The sequence below is a fragment of the Nilaparvata lugens genome, chromosome 7, assembly GCF_014356525.2.
Source record: "Nilaparvata lugens isolate BPH chromosome 7, ASM1435652v1, whole genome shotgun sequence".
Classification (NCBI taxonomy): Eukaryota; Metazoa; Arthropoda; class Insecta; order Hemiptera; family Delphacidae; genus Nilaparvata; species Nilaparvata lugens.
Genome location: NC_052510.1, coordinates 33,539,322 through 33,563,355, shown reverse-complemented (window position 1 = coordinate 33,563,355; position 24,034 = coordinate 33,539,322). Strand labels below are relative to the sequence as shown.

General features: G+C 35.9%; 1 protein-coding gene across 1 annotated transcript in view; it reads right to left on the bottom strand.

Moving 5' to 3' along the window:
* LOC111056057 (polycystic kidney disease protein 1-like 2) overlaps positions 1 to 24,034 on the bottom strand; it is a 127,479-nt gene that overhangs the window by 81,522 nt on the left and 21,923 nt on the right. The window contains exons 8-12 of the mRNA XM_039432581.1: positions 9,152 to 9,263; positions 8,146 to 8,198; positions 7,503 to 7,638; positions 6,757 to 6,940; positions 2,418 to 2,543 (exon numbers count right to left, since the gene is read on the bottom strand). Of these exons, the coding sequence (XP_039288515.1) occupies positions 2,418 to 2,543; positions 6,757 to 6,940; positions 7,503 to 7,638; positions 8,146 to 8,198; positions 9,152 to 9,263 (611 nt within the window). The remainder of the gene's footprint in view (positions 1 to 2,417; positions 2,544 to 6,756; positions 6,941 to 7,502; positions 7,639 to 8,145; positions 8,199 to 9,151; positions 9,264 to 24,034) is intronic.

The following is a 24,034-nucleotide window of genomic DNA, read 5'->3' as shown; positions in this document are numbered from 1 at the left end:
TGTTATTCGAGGACTCTATAATTGAAACAATAGACTCTCTCTTGGCCTCATCTAATGATTTTTTGTAAAGTGCTCTACATCTTTGATATACAGTTTTAGCATGTTCGGTATTTACTTTTTTAAAGTTTTCATGAGAGATAGTCAATAAAATCTTCATCCTTCCAAGCTCAGGTGTATACCAGTCAGCCTTACGTTTGGTTCTCTTTCTATTCTTAACTAAGGATTTATTTTTCCTGCAGGTCATTTTGGGAATATTCAGATTAAAATAATACAAAACTACATTTAGAAAGGATTCGAACATGACGCTGGCATCTGGCTTATCCAAGACAGCCTTCCAGTCTACCAAAGTCAGAGCCTGGTTAAATTGTAACATTTTATCGATAGTGACAGGTCTTGAAATAATTGAAACAAATTTGTTAATACTGGCCCTAATAGAACAATCTGGTACACATATCATCACACAGTCATGATCTGAATATGGGAATTCCATGACACTTGAAATTGTCGTATCAGGTTGAGTATTTGAAAAAACGTTATCAAGACATGCTTGATTTCTTGTAGGCAGAGTATTAAAAAGTCTAAGATTGAATTGTCTCAATAAATTTTTTAAATGATATAAATGACAAAAGTTTCTTGATTTATATCAAAAGCAGAATTTAAGTCACCTCCAAATACAAGAGTATAGCCATTATAGCAACTTCTTGACATGTATTTAAGAAGTTCCTCCAATTTATCTAGAAATAGTTTTGGATCTCCACAAGGTGATCTGTACAAAGATACAATCATAAGTTTTTTGGCTTTAATAACGGTACAGGTGTACTCAAATTCACGTTCAATGCATGGGAAGTCCAAACATAATTCCCGACTTTGAGAGTTGAGATCCTGTCTTACAAAGATAGCAACTCCACCATTCTTATGTAATGATCTACAATAACTACTAGTTACAATATAATCCTCCAATTTACAGAACTCAATTTCATCAGCATGCAACCAGTGCTCACTTACACCGATGACATCAATATCCTCATTCAATAGAAAATCATTTAGAACATTTAATTTGCCCCTCAAACATTGAACATTTAGGTAAGCAATCCTAACATGAGGCTTTGCAACTTTAGTTGAAACTAATCCACACCCACTTGATCCTGGGTTAGTGAGTTTAAATCGTGCACAATACCAGTATCCGTCATAGAGTCTAGAAATGTTGAAGGACTGCGGGGAACGTTACGAGAGACTCCGTCATGACTACAATAACAGCAACTAGATGCTGTTAGTGTAGAATAGTACATAGTATATTAACAAATATTGTAGCAAAAATGTATAGTATATCATTCTAAATCGAATTCATAGTAGGTCCTATATCTATTTGTAATTGATGATGTGTTTGTTTTTTGAAGTGTGAATAAATTGTTATTTTGATGAGTGATAGTAGCTTAACCTAGATTTTGATTTGGACTGTAGTAGTATGAATTTGAAAAGGGACAGTTTTGGGCATAAGCCTGTTGTACCTCCTCATATAACTGTAAAAATAAGTGTACGACTGAGAAAATAAATAAATAAATTAAAACTATAAATTCAATATTTCGTTACAAATGTTCTATGCTTTTACACTCCAGAGAAAATCTCGGTCCCCCGATATTAGTTATAATGGCGAATTGTGGAGTGTGATGATCGATGTAATCTTGCGATGTGGTTTGTATTTTGTGCGAAATTGAATTAATTACAGAGTTGGTGTTTAATCTTTGAAAAGTTATTTACAAGTTGATGAAAACAAATAGCGTCAATTATATCCGTTCTAGACTAGATTCATAAGAATGGAGTGGTTTTAAACTGCTAGCCAGAGTCTGATGTATTTCATCGTGATGAAATACAACCCTTGTGTTGATTGATTGAATTACAACCAGTGTAATAAAATTTCAAATGGTATAGAACTCTTTCATTAGTTGTCTTATCTTTTGTAATATATCGCATTTATGACTCAATAATAGTTCAATAGTGAATAAATAAGAATAATGAGTTGAGGAGTAAAATTATTGTAGAGAATGAATTGATTTTATAAGAAAATGAAAATTCCGCAATTATGAAGATAATTATGAAAATTACTCTCTGAGATAATTTTTGGATAGGAATATCCATAAATTAGACCCCACTCTAGAAAAAATCAGAGTTGAATCCTATAAGGTGGGGTTCGAAGATCATGATCTATATATTGCGGCCTTTACCAAGAAAATAATTGACTGGAGCATGCTTTGGAATACAGCTCCAGTCAGTGAGTAAATTATAAAGTAGAGAATGAATTTGATTTTATAAGAAAATGAAAACTCAATTATGAAGATAATAATTATAAAAACTATTCTCTGAGATAATTTTTTGGATAAGAATATCCATAAATATGAGAAAAAGTAGTAGGCCCATACCTGTACTCTATCCTTGCTGGGTGGTTTATACTCGTCACTGTTTCTGATGGTCGGTGATACATCCGATGAAGCCATTTCTTCTGGCTTCAACTCTTTTATTTTGTACGTACCAACACGAGGTTGTTTCTAGAAAAGGCAACCAGTTTATAAAGTGAAATATCTAGAAATAAGTAAGCTTGAAGCAATTACATTATTTATATAAGAAAATCCAATTGAGGTTTACAAGAATGATTGAAATTGAGTTTAAAAAAATATCCAATAGGTAGAAGGAATAATTGAAATTATGAATATGAAATATACCATCTACTTGAAAAATGACGTGTTTGATGGACATAATAGAATTAATTTTTATTTTATGACCACATAGGATCACTGTAGTCTCTGGTTAGTCATCTTTCTTTGTTTATTCGCTTCAATTCTCTTCCTTTCTTCTTAATACCTTTTCATTCTGACAGATCTTTCTTTACTCAATTCATCTGAACAAACCTGTTGCCTTCTTTCAATTGTTTTTATTGATAAGATCCTGTTTCTGTCAGTGATGGTTTCCCTATAAATTGTTGTGCGATTTTGACATCTTCAATAGTTAAATTTGGTTCCGATATGTCTTTTTTTATTTTCACAAGCCAAGTCTGTCTGTTTTCGCGCCCACTCATGAATTTTCCAATTCTTCTTAAACAATCGATTCGCTGGGGTTCTAAGAATATGTCCAAAGAAAGAATTTATCTTTTTTCGCATTGCGTCAGTTATTGGTTCTATTTCTCTATAAATTTGTTCTCTTGGAAGGAGTCTGAACTGGTTGTCAACTACATGTTTTTTGTTTATGCAGGTTCTAAGAATCCGTCTTTCAACTCTTCTAATAGTTCTTATTAATTCCATTCCCGTTAATATTGAAAAGTGTTTCACTGCAATACATTGCTTGCGATCTTAGAACTGCCTTGAAGTGTTTCAGTTTTGTATGAATGGAAAGACTTTTTCTCTTATAAGTTCCATGCTGTCCTCTGGAAAGCTTTGAAATTCTGGCCTTTCATGCGGCCTTCTCACTAAGATATTATATGTGATCGTCTCTCCTAGATATTTAAAACTGTCAATATTAATAAAACTTCCGTTGATATTAATTTTATTTGTACACAAAGGATCAGTTATCATAAATTTCGTTTTATCGTAAGAAATCTTCAATCCGACTTTTCCTGCTATTTCTTCCAAAGATGTTATTTGTTGCCGTGCTTCTGCTACTCCATTTGCAAGGAAAACCAAATAATCTGCAAAACCCAAGCAGTTAAGTTTGATGTTGTCTTCATGATAGCCAATTCGTATGGTTTCAGGATGGGTAGCCGTCTACTTGTCACCCCGACTACTTGACAACAGGTCATTTTGGCCATAGGCGACTACTTGTACCCTCGTAAAAATATGCCATTGTCGTCAAGTTGTCCCCCCGACTACTTGTCACCAGTTTATGGCATTTTATGGATGCTGTCATACGTTTTTTTAAAATCAATAGAAGAGAGTACTAGTTGTTTGCCACGTTTCCTGTAATATTGCATGATTAATTTTATCGTTAATATTTGGTCAGCGCAACTTCACCACGGTCGGAAACCCCCCTCTGGTACTCTCCCAATTCCAGATCCAGCTGATCTTTAATTCTGTTGTAAATTATTCGCGACAGAATCTTGTGCAATCTAGAAGCGAAATTTTCCTGTAGTTATCAGGATTGCTTCTGTCGCCTTTTTTGTGCAGTGGGCGAATAATCGCAGTTGTCCAGTGTTCTTACAATCTTTCAGTTTCTCAAATTTTGATTGAATGGTTATGCGATTCGTTTGATGTATTCTTCCAGATCTCTAGATGCAGTTAATGTGTCTTCACCACTGACTTTGTAATTTTCCAGTTCTGACATTGCTCTGATGAGTTCTTGCCGTGTGGATCTATTTGCGATTGCATTGATTTTATTGTAGTATTTGTATCAATTTCAAGAGTCGAGATCGGATCATCGCAGTTCAGAAGAGATCTGAAGGTAGTAGCAAGGATCTCTACATTTTCCCTGTCACTGTGTGCAAGTTTTCCCGCATAATTTTTTAGTAAAAGGGTATTTGGTTTGAATTTAGAGATTGACTGTTTGAAATTTTGGAAATAATCCCGGCTGTTGGCTTTTTGACTATTTTCTCGTATTTTATTTATTCTCTCTATTTCAAACTGTCTTTTGGTTTTTCGGAAAATAGAATTAATATAATACTATATACATTACAGTATAGAATATTTTTTTGGATTTCGAAAATAAATTGCTAGCCTACCGTACCTTACTAATCTAATATCACTGTAGCTTGTTCACTCTCCTTCTAATTAATAATATCATCCTTATTTATTTATTTATTTTTCATAAGGACTCCAGTTATGGAGTATAAGTCAAGTCAGGTCATTAATTTTACATAATCAATACTAAGTTTACATAATTCAACACTAAGTAAATCAAACATAGCCTTGAAAGGAACTCTTGTACACTATACCGTAAAATACTCTATCAACTAAATATTTTTTCAAATGTTTTTTTAAGATCTTTCAATCATCATTACTCTCAACGAGTTGAGGTAACAAGTTATAAAATTTACTTCCAAATATAATCTTGTTTTCGTTCAAATAATCTAGGTACTGTATGTATTATTGTGAGTCATATGATAATCAGCTCTTTTTCGTGTATTGTGCCGTACTCATGTATATTATTGAATTTTGATCCACACCACTCGTTTCCACATACATTATAACTTCATATACAAAGATGGTACAGTAAAAAAGCCAAGTTTTTTACATAAAGGCCAATATTATCTAACCTATCCACCTTCTCTATACCTCAGGTGTAGGCTACATTATTTGAATCATAAACACTCTGTCCAATTTTTGTTGAGATGAATTACCCCATACTAAAATAGCATACCTAATACGTGATAGTAAAAGACCATGATGAGCAGTTAACAGTAGCAAGCTGTCGCAAGACAAATATCCCAGTACCAGATGATATTTTATTACCGGTACTTATCTTTATCAATGTAAGGATGCCATGCTAATTTCCTATCTAATGCAATTCCCAAGAACACTACCTACTTTTCTTCTTGGCTCCTCTACAAAACACGTTTATTGCTCTATCCTGTATTGGATTATATTTGCTTTTGAATTGCAGGAATTTACATTTTTCACTATTTATTTTTAACTGTCTTTGACTCAAGACTGAAGAATTGACTGGACTCCAGTGAAAACATTTATTACCAAACCAATCAAGAATTTCTAAAGATAAGCGAAGTGTCATCAGCAAGCAGCAAAGCTCTTTGATATTTCAACTCTTTTGGTGATTTGTACACATATAACAGAAACAGTAAAGGACCTAAAATAGAAACTTGAGTTACGCCAGCCTGGACCTATATTTTTTAGATTTAATTTTTAGTATTTCATTTCCATTCAACCAAGTAAGTTCAACACACTGGTTTCTACCTATGAGATATGATTCAAACCATTCTAGTTCTTAATAGTGATAATTACATAGACACCAAAAAATGGTACCTTTAAACCACCCCCACCCCCTTAGAAAAGGGGGTAATTGTGGGGACTTTTGATATGAAACTCCTCACTATCCTGAACAGAACTGCCAAGTCAAAAATTGTCTTCCAAACTTTCCCTTCTTCAACCCTTCGTTGACTGGATAATGGGTCTATTGAAACATCTATACATTCTTTCAGAATTTTACTTGGGACCCCATCCAAACATACTGTTTTTTTCATTATTCTATTTGTTGATTATTTTTGACAACTCATCTTTTGATACTGGATGAAACTTAATTGATACATTATCAACTGGCTCAGCGGTTACACTGTAGTTGAAATATTAGTATTCAGCGTCTTGTGGAGATTATTTGCAACCTACGTTTAATTTCAAAAACCTACTTTGAAGCCTACTTTCAATTTTTGAATTGGGCCTATATTAATGAACGTTGAACTAGCATTGAGCATTGTATAATATGAAAATTAGATAGGTAAATAAAAAAATAGTGTTCTCTCAATTTTTAAACGAGAGTTTCCGAGATGAGAAGGGAAATAATCAATTTGCTGTATTCACAAACACTATACTGCTTACTGCTCGATTGTTAAAGTACTTTCAACAATACAGTAAGTAGTACCATAGAGAAAGGATAACGGATTACCATTTGTTTGTCTCTGGTAGTACCGTATGAATAATTTAGGCTACTCTAATAAAATCCCCAATTATTTATCAACATCTCAGTTCTGCTTATCTTAACTTATTGCTTATCAGAACGTTTCCATTCATAATTTTAAACGGATAGAATAATATTTATACATACCCTGAATATAACAGCTAGAAGAACAGCAAATAAAGTTACTTTCACTGGTTCAAAAATAAATGTTCCTTGAAATTGTCCCAATGTTACAGCTGTCAACCAATTCAAACTCTTTCTACGTCCAAATTTCAGGCTATACAAAATGATCAAGTATGAATCCAATAGAATGAAGAATACACACAGCGACCTGTAATGTTAATGAAGATTGTTATTAATAAATATACTGGGCACGTTTCCAATTGAGTAAGTATTTTTCATTGATTATGTTAGGGTTTCCCACAAAATAAAAGAAAAATTCTCCAACTCATCTTTCTAGAAAAAGGTGACATTGAACTATCTGAAATCATTTAAAAAATAATGATGATTATTTGAAAATTATCATTAAAACGTTATTAGGGTTGTATGGGAGTTAGTAACCCCTCCTTCGCCTTTTGAAATGAAATACGATAGCAAAATACAGTTCAATGAATAGTAAGAACTAGATACTATTAAGTTTCTCTATGTATGGTATTGCATTGCAAAACCAATAAACAAAATTTGAAAGTTAGGTATCTGGAGTTATTATTCAGTGAATCCATACAGTGTTATATTCACATAAATCTCGATTAATGGGTTTCTGTAAACGATGGTGCACTCTACTGAATGATAAGTCTGTTATAAGTAATATTACTCATGAAACAACAAAGATCAAAACTAGGAAATACACATGAAGCTACTGAGGTTGAAAATGCTTTTATGAATAAACCCACCAACCAAGAAGAAACCAAACTCGAGATTTTTGTCCTTTTTCGACTTCAGTTGAAACAACAACCGCTTGTAATGGCTTGAAAGTGAGAAATCCTTCAAATAGACGAGTCACATGGTACAATATAAAGCCACAACATCCTGAGGAGGGTAAATTTTCAATTATGAGACTATTTATAGAATAGGCCTATGTATGAAAAAATACCACTATCTCTAGAGCTTTGACCACTCAAATAATTAATAATTTCATAATTCCATGACTAAGTTCTGTCTCACAGCTAAATAAAGCATGGAAATAACATAAAGCATGGACGTAACATTGGCAACTAAAACAAATTAATTTATTTCCTTTATTAGTTTTATTTCATGTAGGCTACGATGTTCGATTGTGAAATATTGTAAACACAATCAAAAATTGTTCTCTCACATAAGTTTCAAAAATTATTTGGCTTTCAAACATGTTCCTTTGTTTTTCTTAATCAATATTATAATAGTGCGTTACGGTATTGTATTTTTCAAATTAAAATAGTTTATGATGTCGATCAATAATAATAATTGATTCAGAAAGGTATCACTTTTCATGTGTACGAAATTGATATCACTTGAAGTGTTGCAAACTTTCAATATAAATAAACTTCCAATGCTCACCTCCGCCTTTTCTTCTCTCTCTTCTAACTTTATCAAGTTTTCCCCTGCTTTTCCTGCAGGAAAAATATTGAAAGACAAGTTGAATAATAAATGTGATCATCACATATCACGGAAGTTCCCCATGAAATTTTCCAATACAAGATATCAGTGTGGATATCATAAAAGTATGGGAATGCATGTAATTAAGGTACTTCTAATTTAAAACAGCTTAATAATGGTGAAATAGAATGTGTTTTCCAAAAAATGAATACTGTCTGTAAACAATAATCTATATGAGTTTGATATGTAACATTCCATAGCATTCGCACACTGCTCATCTAAATAATTAAGGCTTAAGCTTATTATGTGGATGAGTATTAGAGAATTCAAGTAAATATCTGTATACTTACTTTATAACTATTCACTGTCAATGTATATTCGATTTGTGAGTTGGTGTCTGAGCGGATATAGTTTGGAGTTATCAAGTAATTGAATAGAAATAGCAACCTGAATATCAATGCTACCTTTTTTATAAAGCTTAGAGTTCGAGGTAAAATTTCATCACTTATTATTTTTATTATTGTCATGAACTTCTATATTAAGGAAATGAAATGAGTTATTTCTCAAATTCCTTAGAATATCGTGACATCACATCGTAACATTGAAACAATTGTTTCATTCATCAAACAACTCTAGTAACTCTTGACAAGCAAAACAATTACCATATTCAGGTGGAATAAAAGCGATGTTGAAAGTTTCACATAATTTATTTGAGTCAAACTTAAATTTCAATTCACTTGGGCATCATCATCAGTGATATTTAAAGTGGTATTAGATAGTCTAATAACCAAAAAAGACGATGATGCCTCAGTCCATTAATTTTGGCTCAAATAAATTATGTGGAACTGGCAATATCGCTTATATTTAACCTTGACATATAGAAATTCCACAATATCTGTTCTGTTCATGGTGTAAACATTACCATAATTTAATTTATAAAAAATAATTCATTACCGTACATACTCACTTGAAGCAATAAACTATTAATAAAGATACTGGAATTGATATAACCATGCTTTGCACCGAAATCATGATATCTCTCATTCTCAAAGTATAAGTCGGGTAGTCCATATTCGTTCCTGAAAATGAGAAACCAGTATATATATATATAATGCTATTATTTATATATCTTGTTTTCAAAGAGAAATCGTGTCTACATGTATAGTTTCTTAAATTAGCAAATCAAAATATGATATGGTTTATTAAAAACTAGCTGGCCCGGCAAACTTCGTACCACCAAATAGTTAATGCATCTCATGACAAACTTTAGCTGGATGCACACCTGAGGAGGCGCGATGCGGCATTTTGCATCCAGGTACTTCTTGCTTATTGGTTTGAATGGAAGAACTCACACACACTGAATCGTGCATGGCGTGGAACGGTGTGATAAGGCAATCTCCATAAGATCAGCATTTTGTGTCACCAAGCCGCGCCTTCTCAGGTGTGCTTAGCCTTAGCTTGAACTGATGCATCACTATATTTTTACGAAAATTATCCAAAAATCAGTATTTACATTTATATCTCAACTAGCCGTCAGGTTCGCTTCGCTCGCCATATCCGTCTAGTGTAGGTATCACTGTAGTCTATCACAGTAGGCATATCTATGAAATTAAATACTTCTTTGTGAATCCATAAAAATTAGTTATTGGCACTTGTATTATTCTTCACGAATTACTCTAACATTCTGAATTGAGATTATTTCTAAATGGATTTGACCAATATATCGAGTAAACTTAACGAGTATCCGAATTCCTTGAAACTATGCCATATTGTGAATCCCTTCCTGGCCATTTTGATGATTTTAAGGAAATATTTACATCGGTTAGTTTCGATGTTGTGGGTGTGAGTGAGTCTTGGCTTGAGCCTTCCCTTCAGGACAGTTTATTTGCATTGAATGACTTCTCTTTGTTTCGTAATGATAGGATTGGTAAGGAGAGGGGAGGAGTGGCAGTTTATGTCCGTTCATCTTTGAGACCCAAACTAAAGTGCGAGATAAATTTCTTTTTACACGGCTCTTTCTCAAAGACGGAGAGGTCCGATGCTCTATCCTCCACTAATCTTTCCCACTACCTAGCAGCATTCTCCTTCTTTTGTGTCTGTGTGAGAGAGCTTTGTAACGCTTCGCTCCCCTCCACTGGCAATGTTCCAAAGTGATATGTTTGTGTATGTTACGGAGATGTGTTCATCACAAGAACCTGAAGCGAAATGACACTGCGCATCCAATTGTGCGCAGGATGTCCGTCTGTGACTATGCTACAAACTGTGGAGGGAGAATTGGGTTTCTCCTCTTCATGTTAAAAGTAATTTATCTCGCACATTAGTTCATTGTTCACCCCAGCCCTACTCCAGATCTTCCAAATTCTTGTTTGTTGAATTGACTACAAATAATAAGGTGGTAGTGTGTGTTGTTTATCATCCTCCAGATGCTGGTCGACTTTCTCTACTCGAGGATGCTCTACTAGATCACTTGAGCAACTATCAACACATTGTTTTGCTTGGAGATTTTAATTCAGACTTGTTGAAAAATAAACTGAGGGAGCGTCGAAAGTTCTTCATTCTCTGAATTTCAAGGTGTTGGTTCTGGATAAGGGACAAGGTTACCTTCACGAATCTTTCACTCTTATTTCAAGTGTTAATCCGGGACGAGGGACAAGGTCACACCAATAGAAGTTGCAAATTCCATTGCATCGAATAGCAATTTTTAATCATTCATTCGTGGTTATGGCCACATGAGAGTGGAATGAGTTGCCTGAAAATATTGTTCTATCCGGCTCATTGGCTACTTTCAAGAAAAGACTCTACCAACTTTTCAGCAACTATCAAGCATAGAGTGTGGGATTCGGCATTGATATTTTGTATGTTTGTTTTTCATCTCCATTTTTGTGATTTTCATAACAGTGTTTGAGGATGGAACTACAGCATTGTGGGCGGGTTTAGTGTGGTTATTAATGTGATTCCATTTGAATTCATTGGACCAATGATGGTTTGATAATGGGAGCTCATCAATCTTATTCAATTATCTTTCTCAATTCTAGTACTCTTCTTCTTAATCTGTTTCTTCCTTTATCATAACTTTCTTTAATTTTTATTATTATTCATTATTAATTTGTTCTTTCTTTTCCATTATATCTTAATGTTTTTCAATTATAAAGAGGTTATACTTTTTATTTTTTTTGTCTTAGCTTTATATTTTTCAAGTACTTAAGTTTTAATATTTAAGCTTACTATAGCTATAGCTATTTTAAGCTATAATATTTTAAGCTTACTTAAGCTTAATATTTTTCAAGTACTTTTACTGAGTTTACTTATTATTTCTTATTTTGTAAGTTTAGAATAATATTTTTAATTTATTATTATTATTATTTTGTAATTTCGCAATGTATAATAGTAATGTCATTTAATGCAATAGGTTTTTCAAGACCTGGCATTTAATAAATAAATCAATTGATCTAACCAGGGGGCTCCACCCCCTGGACCCCCGACTGGATCGGCCAAAAATGAGATCAGTGGGCTCGCTTCGCTCGCTTGCATTTTTCATTTGAGCATGCTTCATTCCATCAGAAAGTCAAAGTACTTCGTTGTTCAATTCAATCAACATAGAAAAACGCTGGAAAAAACACCTGTTACTATATCGGTGTATCTTTGGCGAACAAAATTCTTCCACCTCAGCTAAACCTGTGTACTGATTTTTTAAAAATATATTTCCATCGATTATTGAAAAAGGTGAGAAAACGCAGAAAAGCTGAGAAAAACGTTGGAAAAATGCTGATTTGGGGCGTATCTTTGATGAAATATCAAAGCCACCTCATCACAAAATTTTTAGACCCTAGCAAAACCCCTGTACCAAATTTGAACATTTTCTGCCTATTACTTGATAAAAGAACTGAGAAAACGCAAAAAACCGCGTTATTTCAAATTCCTTCAACTTACTTACTTAATCGAAGCCTCTTCTACCTTGTTGTGTAGAGTTTACGAGAGATTTCCATCTATCACGATCCTGCGCCAAACGGCCAATCACTCTCCAATCACCAACCCTAGACTCCAAATTTCTCCAAAGGTCATCTTTTTATCGGTCTTCCAACTCGCCTTCTTCCCTCTGCCTTACATTCCCATATCAGTTTTGGTAGCCTCTCCTCGCCCATCCTTATTACGTTGCCCAGCCATCTAAGCTGCCCTTCCTCTATCCTCTGAGTAATTGGATTAGAGTTGACCTCCGCTCTTATAGCCTGATTTCTCAGTCGGTCTCTTCTTGTCTTCGCAATCACTCTACGTAGGAAGCGCATTTCTTGGGCCTGCAGCTTACTCTTACTTCTCTCTGTCAAAGTCCACGTCTCAGAAGTATATAACAAAGTAGGAACATATGTGGACCAGAAGACTGCCATTTTCGCATTCTTGCTGACATCTTTCATATTAAGGAACCCTCTTGATAGCGCATAGTAGAGTCTACCACCAGAAGCAGTTCTAGAATTTATTTCTTCCACCATTCGGCCCTCTTGATGTATGGTAGCTCCAAGATATTTGAAGTTGGTAACCTGTTCAATTCTTCTATTCTCCAACTTAATCTCTATCTCTCTGTGATTGGTTGCCACAGCCATCACTTCAATTTTTTCTATGCTTATCTCCATCTTCTTCTTTTCCAGTTCCTCATTCCAGATGTTTATGTTATGCTGAAGATCCTCTTCCTCTGCAGCCAACAGGACAAGGTCATCTGCATAAGCCAGCTTTGAGACTTTCACTCTCTGTAGTCGCCAGTGACCCACTGTCAATCTTTTTTCTCTATCCTTGCAGGCCTTCATCACTCCATCCATCAATATAACAAAAATATATGGTGATAGAATATCTCCTTGCCTTACTCCTGCTCTTGTTTCAAATTGCTCAGAGCAGCAGTTACCAATTCTCACATATAGCTCCTACAGCTTCTGTAGTAGCTCTGGTTGGCCTTCAACAAGTTATCATTCACTCTTATATCTCACAATTCCTTCCATAAGGCATTACACGGTACTCTGTCAAATGCTTTGATGGGGTCTATAAAACACAAGTATACGGTTTTGCCATAAAATTAAAATTCCTCCCAACACAACATTATTACACCCCAGCTGAGCTTCTGTATTAAATTTGAACATTTTCTGTTCATTGGTTCTCGATAAAGCTGAGAAAGCGAAAAAAACGCTGTAAAAATGGAGATTTTGGGTGTATCTTTGGCTTTATTTCAAATTCCTTCCAACACAACATTATTACACCCTAGCTTAGCTTCTGTACTAAATTTGAACAATTTCTGTTCATTTGTTCTTGATAAATCTGAGAAAAAGCAAAAGAACGCTGGAAAAACGCAGATTTTGGGCGTATCTTTGGAAATTTTTCCAAATCCGTTCTTAGTGTGCCTCTGAAGGGCCAACTGAGCATACCTACCAAATTTGAACCTTTTTTGGTCCGGTAGATCTTTAGTTCTGCGAGTGAGTGAGTGAGTGAGTCAGTCAGTGAGTGAGTGCCATTTCGCTTTTTATAGATATGGACTTCCTATGTGCTTAGTTAGTTGTGCAGAAGTTTGTATTTTTCATTACTTATTATTTGGAAAGTGATTCTATTCTCCTCAAACATTTAGTATTGAAATTTTAGTACATAAATATTATAACTTTAGTATGTCTAGCATGTAAGTCTTAAACCTGAGGCCGTACTGCCGAATGGTTACTCACAGAACAGTCATTTTGTTTTTAGTCGGGGCGTTTATAATGACATGGGCGGTTATGTAGCAGCACACACTCTTGTCTACTATCTACCGACGGCTGTTGTATGACGCAATGATTATAACAGCTGATTTTTATTTCTGTGTGTGGCCAGCTAACAGAATAATCTTCTTCCATAATGATTACAACATGTAAATTTTGAAGGACCGTAGGAAAGAGTCCTCAAGTCGGATTATAAATTTGATAGGCCATAAACCTGGTCCTGACAAATTCGGTGCAAACATGAAAAAGTTATTGAATGTCAAAATTTGAGGCTCGATTTCTATTTATATAGATTAAAACTGTACCTAACTACATTGAGCTCTAAAATCAATTCCAATATTTAATTGCCCATTACAGTATGGAAAACCATATTTGGCAATGTATTTTTCCAGCAAACCTCATAATTTAAGCATTTTAGTCTCATTTTTTATTGTGTAAAATCTGACAAAGCATTTATTGGAACGGTTCCACTTGTTATTCGTTCCGCTACTACATAGACATCATGTCTGTCTGTCTGCGCGCTGTGTCTTTTGTGCGTCTGCGCTGACCAGTGACGTCACAGTCGGTTCTTCGACACTGCTTCAGTCAAGCTGGTTTTCTATACTTTTATTCATATTTTTTCGTCAGATTGTTTGCTGTTGCAATTTTAATATTTATACTATTCGATTTTTTGGAATTTAATCTTGTCTTTAGGCATCTTACTTTCTAGTTATTTGCTACTTTTTCACCATACGTTTGTAAACGTGTTGTTCGTGGCTGTCATTTCCGCCTTCCCTTTTTTGTTGCTAGCGCCTTTTGCTTTTTGCTGTTTTGTCTTTCAATGGAGGTCGTCGGGTGTGCATCCTGCGTCTGGTCTAAACTTTTCATCTGAATTCATCGGACCTACAGAACGTTTTTAAAGTGTGAATTATTCTTCAAATTAATTCGTTTGTTCTATTCTTCAAGTGTGATTCAATTATTCATCGAGTTCTTCACTCAGTTACTCTGTTAAACTTTGATAAACTTTGTCAAAAATTGCAACCTCGTGTGAGCATTCATCGCTACTTATTTGATCTACAGAACGTTTTTAAAGTGTGAATCATTCTTCAAATTAATTTGTTTGTTCTATTCTTCAAGTGTGATTCAATTATTCATCGAGTTCTTCACTCAGTTACTCTGTTAAACTTTGATAAACTTTGTCAAAAATTGCAACCTCGTGTGAGCAATCATCGCTACTTATTTGATCTACAGAACGTTTTTAAAGTGTGAATCATTCTTCAAATTAATTCGTTTGTTCTACTCTTCAAGTGTGATTCAATTATTCATCGATTGATTCGCATTTTTGCTCTGATAAACTTTGCTAAGTTCATGACCTCGTGTGAGCGTTCATCGCTAGTCATTGGATCTACAGAACGTTTTTTAAAGTGTGAATTATTCTACAAATTAATTCATTTATTCTATTCTTCAATTGTGATTAAATTATTCATCGATTGCTTGCATATTGCTTTGATAAACTTTGTCAAAAATTACAACCTTGTGTAGGCTTCAATTGCCATTTCTCTACAATTGGCTTCACCTCGTGAAACTCAAACTTTCAAGTTCATCATCTCTACCGTTTGGAATTCAATCCAAAAATTCCACAACTTGAAGATCGGATTATTCGTTTGGAATTCTACTTACTCCTGCCTACATTTCCACTGGGGGATTCACCTGCTGTTGTAGATGGTTCCATGCTTGTCATCGCATGGCCAGATCACTTCATCGCTTGCTGATGTCCTGTTCCTGTTGGTATTGCGGAGTCATTGCCTGTCTGCCTGGCCACATCTCCTCTTCAAAATTTTATTCAGGTTATGTAAATCGTTCTATTCAATTTTCATTTACGTATATACTTATTAATTTATTAATGTCTATCTCGACATTCAATTCACTGAGGCCACCGACGCCTACTAATTTGTTTTATTAATGTCGATCTTGACATTCAGTTCACTGAGGCCACCGACGCCTACTTATTATTTGGTTAATGTCTATCTTGACATTCAATTCTGAGGCCACCGACGCCTACTTATTATTTGGTTAATGTCTATCTTGACATTCAATTCACTGAGGCCACCGACGCCTACTTATTATTTGGTTAATGTCTATCTTGACATTCAATTCACTAAGGCCACCGATGCCTATTAATTTATTGGATTTGACAGCTACCCTTGGCTTTACAAGTGATTTTCTGAGGCCACTGACGCCTATATAATTGTATTCAATAGTAGCAACTATTAATTTATTGGATTTGACAGCTACCCTTGGCTTTACAAGTGATTCACTAAGGCCACCGACGCCTATTAATTTATTGGATTTGACAGCTACCCTTGGCTTTACAAGTGATTTTCTGAGGCCACTGTCACCTATTAATCGTTCTAATTGATGTCTATCTTGACACTCAATTCATTGAAGGCCCATGTCGCCTATATTCAACCTGGACTATCTTCACATTGTATTTATTAGCTACCCTTAGCTCTTAAGTGATATTTTAAGACCAGTGACGCCTATTAATTGTTTGGTCAAAATCTATCTTGACATTCAAATCACTGAAGTCCTATGCTGCATATATTTTTATATATGTTTCTTGCTGAGCATTTTTTACAGCTCATTGTCATTTTAATCATTAATATTGTACCTTACAGTAATAACCTTCATCATAGCACTCAATTTATATTCATTTCAGGTATCATTAATACTACCTTTTCAATTATTGTCAGGCTTCAATGGTCATTAATGTCATTGACCTAATTTCATTTAAATTTTGTATTTCTCTACATTATTTCACATGTTGTAATTTTCCCAAGATATTTAACTTAATCTACTTACAATTGTTTTTGTATGTGGCCATCTGCCTATTATTATTTAAAGATTCAAAGACTTAAAGACTTAAAGATATTTAACTTAATCTACTTACAATTGTTTTTGTATGTGGCCATCTGCCTATTATTATTTTATTGATCCCAAGATATTTGACACAATTGTTTTTGTATGTGGCCATCTGCCTATTATTATCTTATTATTATTATTAAATCTTATCTTGTTGATTCATTTAGTCTTTTATTGGCGTACTTACCACACTTCAAGCTATCAGTATTTTTATGCACAGAATTCAAAGATTTATTTGTAGGTATTTATACCAACTATCATTCACAGTCCACTGCCCTGCCCTTGGATTCTGTCATAAAAGTTGGTCCTCCTGCCTGTCATCTTTGACCCAGTTTACCTAGGATAATTGTTAATTTTTATTACCCATTTCCTGGTCCATTGAACCTTAGGGTTTCAGTGACCGTGTGCCTAATAGTCTAGCTTGACGCCAATGATTAGGTCCCACTCTAAAGTATATTTTATTCCATTGTACCTTTGTATGTTTATATTGTTTAATATTAAGCATTCACACACTTGTTTCAAATTTTCAGTACTTGCTGCAACTCAAAGCACGCTGCGACGTGTATGCACCAGCTATCAACTATCTTGTACCCTGAGAGACTGAACCGCACTGAACTGGTCACAGACGGCTATTGCGCATTGAGAAAACAACACACGGCAAACTACACCGCCTTGCGAGCTCGCTACTTGATTCGCCGCACAGCAAGCTTGATACAACTTGCCTCAAACGCACAGGCGTGCCTCTCTGCGTACTGGACCAGCGCCCAAAGTTGCTTATTGGCACAGCAATCGCATTGCTACAGTGCAGCATCGTTTCATTCACTCAGGTTTTTCTGTTAGTTTTTAAGCATGTCTGATCATGAGGAAGATTCACTTCCTGAGCCTTCTGCTCTTTCCAATGCAAGAGACAATTTACACCACGAAATAGATTGGTTCATAACCAGCTATAGCGATTATGTTGTGGACACTGAAGCCACTTATTATCAATTGTTGACTGTCAAAAACGAACTAGGTTCACTTAGAATTAAGTATGATAAGATACATCAACAACTATGGAATTCAGAGTTGCAAGCGCAGGACACTTCAACTCATTTTGAGATACTCAATAAGTTTATCTCCATTACCTCTAAGGCAAACGCTGCATTAACTGCTTTTGAAAGCAGACAACGCATCAATGAGGCCACTGCTGGTGCTTCCCAGCGGCCAACATCTCAAAACGCACCTTTGGCAAATTTTCAGTTGCCTCAGATTCCGCTTCCACGCTTCAATGGGGAGCTTTCAAAATGGCAAGCATTCTCAAGTGCTTTTACTAATATTATTGGTAATCAAGATAACATTAATGATTCATTGAAATTTTTCTATCTTCGTCAATCACTCAGTGGTGAAGCTCTTGCTAGAGTGGAACACATTGAAGCTGACGAAAATGGTTTTCAGCTTGCATGGAACCTCTTAAGGGAGAGGTATGACAACAAGAGATTAATTGCTGCCAGGCATGTCACGGCAATTGAATCTCCGCCTACCATAAAGCGTAACTGTCCGCAATCATTACGGGCATTCAGTGACTTTTGCAAGTCCCACATTACCGCGCTCGAAGCGCTTCTACTTGGAGTCCAAATCAAGGACTTATTGTACATGCACAAAATGTTGTTGCAGTTGGATACTGCTACTGTTCGAGAATGGGAAAAGAGTGTTGGTATACATGACATTCCCGCCATTGATAAATTTTGGAATTTTTTGGAATCACAATGCAAAATCATGGAAGCTGTTGCTTCAAGCTCAGCTAACCATCATCAAGGAAATGTACAGCAAAGTACATCCAACTCGGTTGGTGCTCATTGCAAGCCGAAGTTCAATCAAAATCAATCAAATGTTCAAGCTAGGATGCAGGTTACTACCTCTTCTATGTCACCTTGTAGTTTTTGTAATTCTGTTGGTCATTTTCCAAATCGTTGTAATGAATTATTGAAGTTGCAGGTTACTGATCGTTGGAATGCTGTCCGTGACAAAAGGTTATGTTATAATTGCCTCAAGCCTTCCGCACCCAATCATGTTTGTTCCGACAAATCGTGTACACTTTGTGGCAAGAGTCACCACACTGTTCTTCACAGGTCGTATCCTCAATCACGGGACACTCAGCCTACTTCTAAGGATAAGGTAACTTCAAATGTTATTCATTCTCAATCTTTTGCTCCCTCCAATGGTAAGAATGCTGTTTTGAATCCCGTCATGGTTCAGAATGTGGAAGCAACTAAGCAAGCTGTTTCTCATGCAGAACAGCCTCAGAAGAACTCTCATGTCACAATGAGCTCCACTTCGTCTCTGTGTTTGCAACAGCAATCAACTGTCGCTTTGTTACCTACTGCCGAGGTTTTGGTTCAAACTTCTAGTGGGGAATTTATTAAAGCAACCGCGCTTTTAGATTCTTGCTCTGATTGTAATTTGATGTCAACTAGGTTGGCTGAAAAATTGTCACTTGCTGCTTTGTATTCTGACACTTTGATTCATAGTGTAGGTGAGAATAAGACCAAATCATCTATTTCTCATTCAGTTTGCTTGTCTTCATCTGATCGTTCGTGGTCGGTTGAAGAAAATTGTATTGTAGTTGATAGCATATCATCTAATGTTCCTAGTGTGAACATCGATCTTTCCAAAATTTCAATTCCCGTTGAACCCAAATTAGCGAATCCATTGTTTGATCAGTCTAAACCTGTAGATTTGTTACTTGGTGCTGGCATATTTGCATCTGTTCTTCAGCCTGGTAAATTGTATCTAGCTCAAAACGCTCCCATCCTTCAGAAAACCAGTCTAGGTTGGGTCATATTTGGTTCTTGTAAAGCTATTCGTCCTATTGCAGCACCTCGTTCGTGCCTCCCTGCTTCGCCTGTGGCCGCTCCCCGTAGGGTCATGTCAAATTTTCTAACTTCAAATGATGTCTCTCATCAGTTAGAGAAATCAGTTCAGGTATCAGTTCAGGAAATCAGTTCTCAATCAGTTCAGGTATTAGCTACCACTTCTTCTCATAATGATGTTATTTCAGTTATAATCAATAGTCGCTCCACCTATCACAAAATCGTTCGTACAACAGCATATGTTCTACGGTTCATTCATAATTGTAAAAAACAAAATTCAGTCACTCTGCACTTTGGTCAATTAACTATCTCTGAAATTTCAGAAGCTGAAAATTGTATCTTCAAATCTATTCAAGAAGAAGCTTTCTCTGCCGAACTTAAAGCATTGTGTCAAAATCAGGAGCTATTGCCTAATAGTTCTATTAAAGCCTTGTCACCATTCATTCACTCAGATTCTCTGCTCAGAGTTGGTGGACGTTTGCAAAATGCAAATGCTTCCTTTGATTACAAACATCAAATATTGTTGCCCAGCAATCACAAATTCACTCGTGCATTGATTGTTGCTCACCATCGTCGTCTAAGTCATGCTGGGGTGCAGGCCACCATGGCCAGTGTAAGACAACGATTTTGGTTTCCCTCCACCCGTCGCACCATCAAAAGTGTATTGTGGCATTGCATATTGTGTTTTCGCTTTTCGGCTCTTCGCTCTGAGCAAATCATGGGTAGTTTACCAGCGGCCCGCGTACAGGCTAATTTTCCCTTTTATAATTGTGGTTTGGATTACGCCAGTCCTATTTCCATCTGTGTAGGCGGCCCCAAATCTCGTACTTTTTCTAAAGCATACTTGTCGCTGTTTGTGTGTATGGTAACTCGTGCCGTTCATATTGAAACTGTCTCGGAACTTACTTCCAAGGCATTTATTGCCGCTCTGATTCGTTTTTCTGCTCGTCGTGGCATCCCGCATTCCATTTTTTCGGACAACGCCACAACTTTCGTTGGTGCCAACAATGAGCTATGTGAGCTCCACGAATTTTTGTCCTCTGATCGTCTCAAATCAGATATTCATGACACTATGTCTGTACTCAACATCCAATGGCACTTCATTCCCCCTCGGGCTCCACACTTCGGTGGACTCTGGGAGAATGCGGTAAAAAACTTCAAACGCATATTCCGTGTAGTCACATTCAACAAGGTATTTAACTTTGAAGAAACCTGTACTCTTGCTGCTCAGGTCGAAGCCATCTTGAATTCGCGCCCTCTTGTTCCCTTGTCGGAAGATCCACATGATCTTGCCTACTTGTCTCCAGGTCATTTTTTGATTGGACGTCCACTTACGTCATTACCCTTCTTGCCGCCTAACACCAAACACATTGATCATCGTTCACGTTGGTATCAACTTGCTGTTTCCATCCAGGAGCTTTGGGATAGGTGGTCTCGTGAATATTTAACCACTCTTCAGAAAAAAGGCAAATGGTTAAGCAATTATGAAAATTTGAAGGTCGGTACAGTTGTCATCTTGAAGGATCCTGGTTCTGCGCAGTCCACTTGGAAGCTGGCGCGCATTACTGAAGTTCATCCCGGTAAGGACGACAAGGTTCGAGTTGTCACTGTTCTCACTCCCTCTGGCACTTTTAAGAGAGCTATTTCGAGTTTAGCACCTCTTCCCATTGATGAGGATTCTAGTTAATCCCCTTGCTCTTATGGTTCATGTTGTATTTTTAGGTTTCATTGTTTTTTCCCCTGGTTCTCACATGGGGCCCAGTTTTCAATTTCCAATTGCCTTGCCAGATTTTACATATTTCTTACTTTTTCTTATTGTGCCATACCCCCGTATGACACAAGGGGCCCAGTTTATGTAAAATCTAACAAAGCATTTATTGGAACGGTTCCACTTGTTATTCGTTCCGCTACTACGTGGACATCATGTCTGTCTGTCTGCGCGCTGTGTCTTTTGTGCATCTGCGCTGACCAGTGACGTCACAGTCGGTTCTTCGACACTGCTTCAGTCAAGCTGGTTTTCTATACTTTTATTCGTATTTTTTCGTCGGATTGTTTGCCGTTGCAATTTTAATATTTATACTATTCGATTTTTTGGAATTTAATCTTGTCTTTAGGCATCTTACTTTCTAGTTATTTGCTACTTTTTCACCATATGTTTGTAAACGTGTTGTTCGTGGCTGTCATTTCCGCCTTCCCTTTTTTGTTGCTAGCGCCTTTTGCTTTTTGCTGTTTGTCTTTCAATGGAGGTCGTCGGGTGTGCATCCTGCGCCCGGTCTAAACTTTTCATCTGAATTCATCGGACCTACAGAACATTTTTAAAGTGTGAATTATTCTTCAAATTAATTCGATTGTTCTATTCTTCAAGTGATATTCAATTATTCATCGAGTTCTTCACTCAGTTACTCTGTTAAACTTTGATAAACTTTGTCAAAAATTGCAACCTTGTGTGAGCATTCATCGCTACTTATTTGATCCACAGAACGTTTTTAAAGTGTGAATCATTCTTCAAATTAATTCGTTTGTTCTATTCTTCAAGTGTGATTCAATTATTCATCGAGTTCTTCACTCAGTTACTCTGTTAAACTTTGATAAACTTTGTCAAAAATTGCAACCTCGTGTGAGCATTCATCGCTACTTATTTGATCTACAGAACGTTTTTAAAGTGTGAATCATTCTTCAAATTAATTCGTTTGTTCTACTCTTCAAGTGTGATTCAATTATTCATCGATTGATTCGCATTTTTGCTCTGATAAACTTTGCTAAGTTCACGACCTCGTGTGAGCGTTCATCGCTAGTCATTGGATCTACAGAACGTTTTTTAAAGTGTGAATTATTCTACAAATTAATTCATTTATTCTATTCTTCAATTGTGATTAAATTATTCATCGATTGCTTGCATATTGCTTTGATAAACTTTGTCAAAAATTACAACCTTGTGTAGGCTTCAATTGCCATTTCTCTACAATTGGCTTCACCTCGTGAAACTCAAACTTTCAAGTTCATCATCTCTACCGTTTGGAATTCAATCCAAAAATTCCACAACTTGAAGATTGGATTATTCGTTTGGAATTCTACTTACTCCTGCCTACATTTCCACTGGGGGATTCACCTGCTGTGGTAGACGGTTCCATGCTTGTCATCGCATGGCCAGATCACTTCATCGCTTGCTGATGTCCTGTTCCTGTTGGTATTGCGGAGTCATTGCCTGTCTGCCTGGCCGCATCTCCTCTTCAAAATTTTATTCAGGTTATGTAAATCGTTCTATTCAATTTTCATTTACGTATATACTTATTAATTTATTAATGTCTATCTCGACATTCAATTCACTGAGGCCACCGACGCCTACTAATTTGTTTTATTAATGTCTATCTTGACATTCAGTTCACTGAGGCCACCGACGCCTACTTATTATTTGGTTTATGTCTATCTTGACATTCAATTCTGAGGCCACCGACGCCTACTTATTATTTGGTTAATGTCTATCTTGACATTCAATTCACTGAGGCCACCGACGCCTACTTATTATTTGGTTAATGTCTATCTTGACATTCAATTCACTAAGGCCACCGACGCCTATTAATTTATTGGATTTGACAGCTACCCTTGGCTTTACAAGTGATTTTCTGAGGCCACTGACGCCTATATAATTGTATTCAATAGTAGCAACTATTAATTTTTTGGATTTGACAGCTACCCTTGGCTTTACAAGTGATTCACTAAGGCCACCGACGCCTATTAATTTATTGGATTTGACAGCTACCCTTGGCTTTACAAGTGATTTTCTGAGGCCACTGTCGCCTATTAATCGTTCTAATTGATGTCTATCTTGACACTCAATTCATTGAAGGCCCATGTCGCCCATATTCAACCTGGACTATCTTCACATTGTATTTATTAGCTACCCTTAGCTCTTGAGTGATATTTTAAGGCCAGTGACGCCTATTAATTGTTTGGTCGAAATCTATCTTGACATTCAAATCACTGAAGTCCTATGCCACATATATTTTTATATATGTTTCTTGCTGAGCATTTTTCACAGCTCATTGTCATTTTAATCATTAATATTGTACCTTACAGTAATAACCTTCATTATAGCACTCAATTTATATTCATTTCAGGTATCATTAATACTACCTTTTCAATTATTGTCAGGCTTCAATGGTCATTAATGTCATTGACCTAATTTCATTTAAATTTTGTATTTCTCTACATTATTTCACATGTTGTAATTTTCCCAAGATATTCAACTTAATCTACTTACAATTGTTTTTGTATGTGGCCATCTGCCTATTATTATTTTATTGATCCCAAGAAATTTGACACAATTGTTTTTGTATGTGGCCATCTGCCTATTATTATTTTATTGATCCCAAG